The sequence below is a fragment of the Mya arenaria genome, chromosome 4 (genome assembly GCF_026914265.1).
Source record: "Mya arenaria isolate MELC-2E11 chromosome 4, ASM2691426v1".
Taxonomy (NCBI): Eukaryota; Metazoa; Mollusca; class Bivalvia; order Myida; family Myidae; genus Mya; species Mya arenaria.
This window is the reverse complement of record NC_069125.1, coordinates 5,119,278-5,130,934: the sequence shown is the minus strand read 5'-3', so window position 1 is coordinate 5,130,934 and position 11,657 is coordinate 5,119,278. Positions and strand designations below refer to the sequence as shown.

At 34.1% G+C, this 11,657-nt stretch overlaps 1 protein-coding gene across 4 annotated transcripts; it reads right to left on the bottom strand.

The window, feature by feature from the left end:
• Positions 1–229: 229 nt before the first annotated feature.
• On the bottom strand, positions 230–8,533 carry LOC128230221 (carbohydrate sulfotransferase 1-like). 4 transcript variants are annotated; one of them, XM_052942312.1, is made up of 6 exons: positions 8,370–8,533; positions 5,827–6,046; positions 4,998–5,080; positions 4,248–4,355; positions 3,318–3,522; positions 230–2,261 (listed from the first exon to the last, which is right to left on the bottom strand). In XM_052942312.1, exons 2-6 carry the CDS (start codon positions 5,871–5,873, stop codon positions 1,427–1,429), a joined length of 1,278 nt encoding a protein of 425 aa, XP_052798272.1. In that variant the 5' UTR covers positions 5,874–6,046; positions 8,370–8,533; the 3' UTR covers positions 230–1,426. The 4 variants fall into 4 exon arrangements, with proteins under 4 accessions (XP_052798272.1, XP_052798269.1, XP_052798270.1 ...); XM_052942309.1 differs by having other exon boundaries at positions 3,318–3,534; positions 8,370–8,532; XM_052942310.1 differs by having other exon boundaries at positions 3,318–3,534; positions 5,827–6,036; positions 8,370–8,532.
• Positions 8,534–11,657: the final 3,124 nt, after the last annotated feature.

Genomic DNA, 11,657 nt, shown 5'->3' with positions numbered 1-11,657 from the left:
CGCGATCTGCTAACACCATGCCAAGGGTAAAAATGCAACAACGTGAGAAATAATGTAACATGTTTTATTATTTACAGCAACATCGTTAATTTACAGTAAGGCTTTAATCACTGCCACGCTTAACCCATCATCATGTTGAAATAAAACGTGATTTCTATCTTCAAGTCATTTTAACCCGTGGCCTGGATGTTTGGATTGTGTCACATACAATAGTAAATTTTTATGTTACGTCGCTTCACTTTTTATTTATTTACAACGTTATATTTTATGCATTATTTGACTGAGTCTTTTTACGGATGCTTTGACCTTAAATTATGACCTTGACCATTCGGATGTTGACGGGTGTTCTATCAAACGCACCTACCAACGTATTCTCACGCAGTTCCGTGAATAATAAAAGCAAAGTTCAAGACTCTAAGTAAAAGTGATGCCATAATGTACATCATACTGGACAGTTGACCTTTGAGTTATCGGTAGAGGTACTTCATCTGAGATATTAAATGTTAAAAATGAATACATGTACACTTCTAGCCAAATAAAAAAAGAAACAAGCGACTTCGAGTCACGAAAACTCCTTATTCGTTTCCCATCGAGCTGCTTCAATTCTTGTTTAACAGATAGGAAACAACGTGAATACGTATGGTTTATGCTTGTTTTTAGTGTGCGTCACACGCTCTGTTTCCAAATGACATCGATCTTCAATTAGACTAATAAAAGGTTTTACTATTATAACAAAACACAATATTGAAAAATACCATCAAATGTATGTGTTACTAAATACATGAGACCACAATATGTTAGTAGACATATCCATTTTCTTAGAGTTCACAGCCACAGTAGCACTGATTAAAGAGATAAAAAATAGCTAAACAAAACGGAAATTACAATATAATGCAGTATTAAACAGTGACATGGAATTGATGACGCAAGAATGGCGATGGTGTTGCTTGGTACTGCAATTATGCAATCAAACCATCTCAGTCACTTATTCACCAACTATTATGACGTATTTTGCTATATAAATGAACATCCGCTACGGGCGTGCGTAGCTATGTCCATTCTACTGTTTTCGCACACAATTGTACATTTTCATTCAGAAAAAATAAAAACGACACAATTTGTTCTTGTTTTCTGGGCAGAACTTAAAAAAGAAGTCTGACAAAATTAGAATATAATTACTTTAGAAATTTCAAATTAACGAACAGATCTCCATTAACCTACACACATATGCACTGACGAAAAAAGCGAAGTCATCAGGAATTCTGGCCATTGGCCTGAACGAAGCTAATTAATAATTGGTTAGTTAGCCTGAGGATTAATTATCAGATATAAATCTTCGTACACGACAAATCTAATATTCCAAAAATCAAATTTGCTGACTGGAATGTTTCAATAATCACATTTTGGTGCTGTAAAAGACTTAGGTTTATATTTGTTCTAGTAAAGGAATGTGCTCTTGGAAAATTGGTAATGAAGTGTTTCTTAAATAATTGATATCCTCTGTAATATGGTATCCCAGGGGTTGTAAAAGGTCCTTACAATGTTCGTCCACAAGTTTCAGAAAAGATGGCTGAATCCTAGATCTCCATTTGCTTGCTGTTAGTGAAGAATTTCCGCGCCGTGTGCAAAACGGACAACCGTCTTTCAGGTTGAGAGAAGTACTTTGAGTCACATATTTTAGCACCTCTTTGGTAAGTGGTTCACCTATAAATTTGTACAATTCTTTTGTCATTTTTATTGGATTGAAAGCAATATCCTCATAGCGAACAAGTTTCACATTTTTGTTTCCGGTCTCTAAAAGTTGGCGCGTGAAATAAACGTCATCACGTATGCGTGAGCACAATCTTTCAAATTGACTGGTTTTGTTATTGCCTTTAATAAGCTTGTAGTTACTCTGTGACAAAAACATTGCTCTGGGGTCCCGAACAAGGTGTACGATTTTCATATTCTCATTTTCTTTCATCAATGAGTGAGCCATCTCCATGGAAAGACGTATTGTTTTTATAACCCTCAAATGAGCTGAATTGCACTTCCTTTCCGTTTGACCAATGCAGTGATTGATTGAATATCTCGTGAGAGGGTTTAAGAATTTGATTTGTTTAACGCACAATAAAAATGGTTTCATGGATTTTGAGTAGTATAAATGGAATTTGTCCAAAATACTAGCGGTGTCGACTTTCCGGAATGCACAATGAAACCAGGGGTCCAAACACTCTCGGAACAGAGACTGGGGATTGTCTGTAATACCCTTTGGGAAACGCCTGGAAAAAATATAAATTTAGTTGAATATACATAACATAAACAATGTTTCTGGTGAAGTCATACACAGAATTACTTTTCTAATTCGTCACCTAAGATTTTTGTTTTAAAAGAATTACTAAAATAATTTTACAGATTATTAGTCCTGAAAGTATTAAATATTCAGTAATGCCCATGCAACACATTATTAACGTTTGGTAATGCTAGTATTTACATTTCAAGAAAATTGGTAACTTTAAGAAACTTAGTTGATTACCCCCTAAACAAACAGTCGCATAGAACATAACATAGTTTGAATAAAAGAAGTGATGAAAACGCCAATGAAAGCGTGTTTGTCAATGAAATTAATTAAAGCATGTTGCTTATGGAAGAAGAACATTTCTTCAAACACGTGTCAAATGTCTGCAGTTGTTTTAATTGATGGTCAATATTTTAGCTTGAAATACCTTTACTTTTGAAAATTAAGCAGCCTCGGGTTTCAAACACTGCAATTACAATATGAATATCTAATATATTCAAGAATAAAATTGAAAACAAATAACAATATTGATTTAAACTTTGAAGGTTTTTATGAGAGACTCATTGAGCTCACTGATACAATTATTTAAATTAAATTGAGGAAACACTGAGGTAAAATAATTGAAATTTTGATATCCCTTTTTGTTTAAACTGCTGCTGTTGGTTTTTGGCAAAAACACACAACGTTTTCTGTTAGAGTTAAATTATGAGGTCGATAATCCCTTTTTGACTTTGAATGGTTAATACGTGTATACACTGTACGGTTTTGAATGACGAGACAATCATGAACCATTCAAAATCCGAAATAAAACCATTATAAAGAATAAAAGCAGCGTAAGTGGATGAAACATTTAAAACGTTTTCTTCCGTTGACAAAGTGCCCTAGCTCAACAGTAATTTGCAGGGGCGGTTCAATGAGATTGCGTTAGAGGGGCGTAACTTAGGGGCACAAATTTGGACATGCGAACCGAACCGAAATTTATGTATGCTTTAAATATTGGCAGGGCCCTTTGGGTGTCCATCAGCTTCGATATGTATACCTGACCGTTCCATTAACATATCGCAGAGCCATGTGCTTCTTGACTGTGCTTAGGACCATATGTAGAGGCTCGAAGACATAGAATGAGTCTGGTTGCTGGGAAAACAGGCTTGATGTGAAGGTGGAACCACTGCGAAGGTAGGCTACAATCAGCAGCAGCTTTGGCTTCCCCGGGGTTGTTTTTGGACTTCCTCCCATTCTGCTTGCTAGAGACGAAGCTAATATAACGAGTACGCTCTTATTTCAGGTTAGTTGTCTTTAGAAATGATGAAATGTTTTAACAATGTCGATGATGTACTAATGAGAGTCAAAGCGCATTAACCAAATGTTACTTAAAATGACACGATACAAATCGATCAGGACAAATATCAAGTTTACAGTTTATCATAATTGTCATGAATAGTTAATATATATTGTCTGGAACACGTCCAAGAGTTGTTGCTGTAAAAATATGACATTTGATACCCAAATTACGCAAACGAACACATATAAGGATATTTACACTAAAATAATCTGCAGCCTTATATATTATATGACCTAAACATTATATTTTACAACGATTGTGAAGAAAGTTATGATAACTTATACTAGGTCACACTCGTTTTGTTGTGGGGGAAAACGGAGTGCCCGGAGAAAACCCCCTTGTCCGTCTTGTGAACACCAACCAAACTGACATGCGCCCTGGCCAGGAATCGAACCCCGGTCGCCTTGGTGAGAAGCGAGTGGGCTAACTTCTGCGCTAACCGGACAACCTATATGACCTGAACTCGAGACTTCACAGTATAGCAGGTTAATCTCAGAAATGTGATGGAACCAATGAAACATCATGTGAAGGTCAAATAAGACCTGATGTGTTAATAATCATTATACAAACGAGACAGAAAATGCTAGATTTTATCCATAAGGAGTAAATTGTTATTCTAATCCTCACCTGAAGTACCATTTTGTTGCCATGTTATCCCGCCTCGTTGCAGTTTCACTTCGTTGATATGCGTTTCTTTTACTTGCCACGTGTTGACATATCTGATGAGCATGCTGACTGAAATGTTAAACGCTTAATTGTTTGCCATATTGCTTTGTTAAAACGTATACATACATATACTATTATTTGAACATAATGACGATGACGTTAACAACGTTGTTATCTGTAACAAACGTCTGAACAATAGGGCCAATATGTACCAAAGTTTCAGTCAAAATGCTTTCAGTCAACGATTAATGCCAAACTTTTGGCTTTTAGACACAGATAGATGGTTAAAAGTGCCAACCTTTTTATATTTTCACTAAATCCGGCCTTAAAAGTAAAAAAGGCTACATTTTATTAATATATTCTCAGTAGCGAGTTATAACGAACTTTGTTTTTTTGTATGTTGTATATGTCACACATTTCTTCAAATCAATAATAATGAATCAAATTGTAAGATCATTTTTAACTGCAAATTAGATTAACATCAGAATTAGGTGCTAAATGCTTCTGTAAATCTCTGTTGTGGACTATTGAGGACTCCCTTTACCTAAGTCACGAAATTCTGAAGGTTTCGTTCTACTTCACGTCTGTTACATTACCGTCTGTTATATAACCACTTTTCAAATAACAATTGTCAGTAAATCAGAAGTGTTGCAATGAAGAAACTGTTACATGAAACCCTACTTTCACTGAAAAGAAAATTGCCAATCAAACCTGTTATTTCTCCGTGTGTAAAATAGAAAACCATTGCCGTGACAACCAGAAACGTCAGACCTATGGTAGCTAATTTTCTCAGTCTGAAAACAAATGTTAAACAGGGTATACATATTATAATATGGAATATCAAGCAATGAAAATTGTGGAGAACGTGTATCTTTACATTATTTTTAACCTTTATAATTATACATATAACTACACAACTAGCTAAATGATACAAAATGCGAATTAACATATACCGTTTAGTGAATTGCACCAAGTCCAAATTTCTAGAAACTTCTTAAGCTTCACAGGTTTAACTAGCTTATTTTAATAAGGCAAAATACATACTTAAATATGGTTTATCAATCGAGAATCGTGATTTTCATAAAATATAATTTCTTTTAAAAGGTTAAGAATGGTTAAAAACGTAAATATAACGCAAATATAAGAAAAGAAAATATAGCGGACTTAGCTTAACCCCGTTATAAGTGACGAAATAAGTTTCGAGAAATAGGGGTCTGAAATCTACAGCGATTCTGAAACGTTTAAGATGCTAAAAACTTAGTCTCTTTAACTTGTTGTAATGAATCGCACATTATCAGATTTAATAGTACTCGCTGTTTGCTCTACAATTGGTGTGTACTTTGGACAGATATTCCGTCAAAAGCGTAATCAAATAAAAAGTGAACGACGACTCTATCGCATCAGAGAAAATGGTAGATTAGTGCAGTAATTAAAGATCGAAAGGAACTTAGTAGAAAGAAAACGAGAAAATTAAGAGACAGAAAATCTAAAACACTCAAACTTATGAAAGAAGTATCACAAACTTAATTACCACACTGACCTCATTTTGTGTTTAGCCATGTATTTGTCTTCGCATGTAGACTCCATTCATAAATAAGCATCCATTCCCGGTGTAGTTTAGCCTGGTAGTTGAATGTGTGTCTCAAGCAGCCGTAAACAATCCATAGCTTACACGTCTCAAATTATTGCAGCCATCCTTGAATTCCTAATAACGGTATGCCTGGTAATGTACATTCGCTACGCATATCTCCTGCAATAAACTTTCGTTACATATATGAGTAATAAACTGACGTAGTCTTTAAGTTTGGTAGGCATATATGCGGTACAAGACTTCAATGAGCAACTATCTGTTTATATTTTTTGGTCCCGATTTTCCATAAGTCTGCAATCGCGTCTCCGGATCCGCACACGTGTCTATAAAGTTAAAACCGATAGAAGCCTTTTCATGCGTCCGCTAAGCAATTTGTGCGTCTCAATAAGTCATTTTTACGGATGCGGACAAGTAGACGATGGTTCATAATTTTGACAATATGCCTAAAAGCAAATTTAACAGAAGCTTGCAAAACCTGATCGAACTATTGAGGGAACACCCTGTTGTCTCAGATGCTAAATTGTCAGAGTATGAGGACGTTGTTTTAGTGAGAAACACCTGATAAACTATTGCAAACGTTATCAAATAAAACAGCATTTTAAAGAGTTCCAACGAAGTGCTGAATTGTAAAAACAAATATTCTGCTGGTGAGTTAGAGTGGCCACCCTGTCCTTTTCATAGTTAATAACAAAAGAATGTGCGTTTGCGCAAACGCAATTACAATAATTATTATAAATTATAATTATGGAATAGCCTCGTGCAGACATGTTTATGCGCGTTTTTTTGATGTGCAATTGCGGATGGATACGTGTCTGCAGATATGCAATTAGGGATACGCTTTAGCTGATGCGCATTTGCGGCTACGCGCTTCCGGACTTTAAGTAAATGAGGCCTAAAATCCGGAAAGAAATGCTTCATTTTATATTGATAGGTTGACGATAAAAAATAGAATAACAGGAAACTCTTAAACTTGAGACAAACCTTATTTTACTATAAGTGCGGAAAAAGTATTTGATACGATTATTATGAATTTTCTGCATAATTATGAATATTTATTTTTATGCATTAATAACAAAGTCTTGATTATTTATTCAATGTATGTACTGTACTGTAGTGTAATTAATGGGCAGGAGATCGTTCGACTAGCTGGAGAAGGAAACGAAACAAGCAAATGTATGAACGTGCATAATTAATCATCAGTTTGGTCCGTTTTCGATAAGCAATTTAGGCGTAAAAAATATATATCTGTTTCCGGTTTCATGCATTATAATATAGAGTAGGTAGGTCGAATTTTTGTAGGCATATTGTTTCTGGATTTTTATTATTATGCTTAATAACATCGACACAATCAGTTTTAGCATCACTGGTATTATTAAAGGCCATACCACTAAACAATATACTTAAAGACTAAAACATGGTTTCGGTGGGGACAAAACAATGGGGTAGGTCTGGAAACGGGGAACAATAATTTACGCCTTAGTCAAAAGGTAAACTGTGTGAACATTTTTTTTTTATTTTTCGACTTACCTATTTTGTATTCCCCTCACAATTCATTAAGCTATCGTAAATTCTGTTGTGATATTTACATATTCTCATATTTTGGGTGTACAGCCATTACATGGAAGTTTTTTTTCTATGAAAATAAGCATATTGTTTCTAAAAAAATCTGTTACTAATTTATATGCTTTAGAATATCTATACAATAAGGTTTTGAAACACAGATATGGTTTAACTCCAAATAACTTAACATTAAATTATTTTAAAAATATATATCTTAAGACAATTGCATTGTTTATAACAAATGGGAAGGTCGGTAAACCGGAAACAAACATTTTTACGCCATAGTAAAAACAATCTACTTTGTGAAAACTGTTATATTCTTCCCCTGTGAGATTTGTCACATACATGTTGATATTGAATTATAAATTATAAAAATGTGTTGACGCAGTAATTTCCAGAAAAACTAATTAAAGAACCAAGTGAAACTCATAACTGAACAAAACGGAGCATATTCCCACAAAATGACCTATATACCTTTTATCACGTCAGTCTTTTATGCCTCATGTCTGGTGTAAGTTTACATATACTACATCGTGCCAAACACTAACGTACAAGAGCGGTGTATAGGTATAGGTGTCCGCCCCTCACCAAAAAAGTTACTGGTTCGATCCCAACCAGGATGAGAGTGGTTTAGTGGTTTTGGTGTCCGACTATCACCCATGAGGTTGTGGGTTCGGTTCCGACCAGGATTAGAGTGGTAAAGTGGTATAGATATCCGATTCTCACCGAAAAGGCTGTGAGTATGATCATAACCAGGATAAGAGTGGTCGTGTGGTAAAAAAGAATGTGGGCTCGATCCCAACCAACGATAAGAGTGGTCTAGTGATAAAGGTGTCCAACTCAAACCCAAATGGCTGTGGGTTTGATCCTAACTAGGCTACCACCTTTCGTCATAACCGAGGTAAAAAAATACGTATAAAATTTATTCTTACCATTCGTTAGTTCAGTTTAAGAACATCTTACAAATAATGTTGTAACCACTTAAAGAATCCATCATACATCAAAACACTAAATAACACAAATCAAACCAGTCATCGCTCTGCAATATTTGGTTGCATCTAGATCGGATGTAATGCGGAAAAAATATTATATCGAAACACTGTCCACTGTTCATTTTATAATTTTAAAAGCGAGCTTTTCCGGTTTGAAACAATTGGGACTCACAATTCTATTTTAATCAAGTGAGTGATCACTCGTTAAGTACTTATGTTAATTAACGTGCATTTTTAAGATATTGCTAATGTTCGTGTCAAATGATTCGGCTACAACCAATATGAAAGGACAAAACTTATATAGGAATCGATCAATAGCTTCAATTCCTAGTTGTTACATTCACCAAGGAAACCATGAAATCAATGGAAAAATGCAATTACTAGTATTTGTTCAAAGGACAGGTTTAAATGCTTTTATAGTAGTAATATAGGATCTGATTAATGTAGCCAGGCAACTTAAAGGTACATCATGTCATGTTTACTGATATACAGAGGGCGAATATAAACAATAATTAAACATTTAAAAAAACATTGACAACACTAACTCAGAAGAAGTATTAATCGAATTAACCCGTATAATTTTTCACCGTCTCAAATGGTTTAAATACCAGAAATGAGACGGTTAACAGAAAGATCAGTAATAACGACTGAATTGAAATGTTTCAAGTTATGTACGATTCACTTGTCGCATTAAAGGTACGCATTACATTTACCACCGGGTTTCCGTAATTCGTATAAAAGGCAAATTAATCAATTAGCCAGAAAGCTTTTTGCTCGCGTAAACCTCATCTCCCAGATCGGATAAACAATTACGATGCACATGTACAAATTGGATGCCAGTAAGAAGCCACTAACCCTTTAGGGACTAACAGCAACAAGTTCCTTATAGGATCATAACTATCTTCTTCGTATTACGTTTTTATATAACACAAACACTGACAAAAAAAGCTGCACTCTCACAAATATACCATTTTTACAACTTTTTTGTTTTTTGTCTTGGAAAGAGCATTTTTTGCATAAATATCTGCAAACCAATGATATAATATTGCTGACAAAAAAATCAGATCGTAGATTTTCATATTTCCGTTATAAAATTAATGTGTTATGGTTTAAACCGTTACTAACGGTTTAAGAAAAATGCATAAAACATCATTTATTTAACTAAAATATATAAATCTGCGATCTGATTTTTTGTCAGCAGTCTTATTTAACTGGTTTCCATGGATTTTTGCAAAAATTGGCTCGTTCCAAGACAAAAAATAAAAAAGTTGTCAAAACGTTCAATCTGTTTAAGTGCAGCTTTAAGCACTTGACAAAACAAACTAATGAAGGAATAAACGGTATTGCTTGAAAAAGCCAAATCTTCAAGCATCAATATGAACTGGTGTGTACAATCACCGCCTAATTGTATATTGATCCATTTGATAGCAAAGTGCAAATATCTTCCGTATTTGGATCCACTGAGCGGCAATTATAAAATAAATTCCATGTTGATCCAAAAGTTTCAGAAAAGATGGCTGAATCGTAGATCTCCATTTACTTGCTGTTAGAGTAGAATTTCCGCGCCGTGTGTAAAATGGACAACCGTCGTTTAAGATTTAGACAAGTACTTTGAGCTACATGTATTAGTACCTCTTTGGTAAGTAGTTCACCAAGATATTTGTACAACTCGTTGTCGTTTCTATTGGATTAAAAGCAATATCCTCGTAACGAACAAGTTTTACATTTTTGTTTCCGGCCTCTCAATGTTGGCGCGTAAAATAAATGTCATGCGAAATCACAATCTTTCTAATTGAGTGATTTTGTTATTTCCTTTAATAAGCTTGTAATTACTCTGCGACAAAAATATTGCTCTTGGGTCAGAACAAGAAGTACTATTTTCATTTTTTTCATTTTTTTCATCAATGATTGAGCCCTCTTCATGGAAAGACGAATTGTTTTTATTACCCTCAAATTAGCTGAATTGCGCTTCATTTCCGTTTGACCAATGCAGTGATTGATTGATTATCTCGAAAGAGGTTTTAAGAATTTGATATGTTTAACGCACAATAAAAAGGTTTCATGGATTTAGAGAACCTTAAATGGAAGTTGTCCAAAATACTAGCAGTGTCGACTTTACGAAATGCACAACGAAGCCAAGGATCCATACAATCTCGGAACAGAGACTGGGGATAGCCTGTAATACCCTTTGGGAAATGCCAGAAACAGCATGCTCATTGCAATTAATATATTTTGTATTGAATGTACATAACATAAACAATGTTTCAGGTAATGGCATACACTGAATTACTTTTCTAATTGATCACCTAAGCCTTTTTCTAAAAAAATAACAAAAAAATTAAATAGATTATTACACCTGCAAGTATTAGAATATTCTGTAATGCCCGTGCAACACATTGTTGACGATTGTTTTATAATAGTATTATAATCATTTAAAGTAAATTGGTAACTTTTAGATGTAATAACCTCGAAAACCAAAAGTTCAATAGAATATCAAATAATTGAATAAATTCAACTCCAATAACATAAGTTGTGTCAATATTTGTAAAGCATGCTGCGTATGGAAGATGAACATTTCTTCAAACACGTGTCAATAGTTTGCATTATTTAATTGATGGTTAAAATTCTAGCTTATTGAAATACCTTTACTTTTGAATTTAAAAGATTCGCGTTTTTAAACATTGCAATTACAAGATGAATACATACTTTTTTCAAAAGTATTCTAGAATAATTAAAAGAAATACAATATTGGTCTAAACATACTTTTTAGAGAGTTTCATAGAGCTGACATTTACTAATTACTAATTATTTTACTGAAATTTGACACCCTTTTTGTTCAAACTTCTGCGGTGTTTTGGGAAAACAAAATGTTTTCTGGTAGAGAGTATATTCATCAATATAAAACCATCCCATTTCAGGGGATTTTTTTTGGAAAAGATACGCCAAAGAATCTGGCTTGACACGGAATATGCGTGCCGTTTTCGTTATTGTATTCAAGTTGATTTCCTGTATACATTTTTAAATAGTTACACCACAATAAGTGTTTAGTTTAAATAAGACTGTCATTACGAATTGGTAAGGCAGTTCGGATCTCCTCCACTAGACAAACTAAGCTGTTTTTGTCTAAAAGCTTGCATTTTTTGTGTAAATATAATACACAAAATAAATTAAGATTGACATTTAACTTGAGTATTTTTGTGATACGGGGTCCAGGTTTGGTAAGGATTT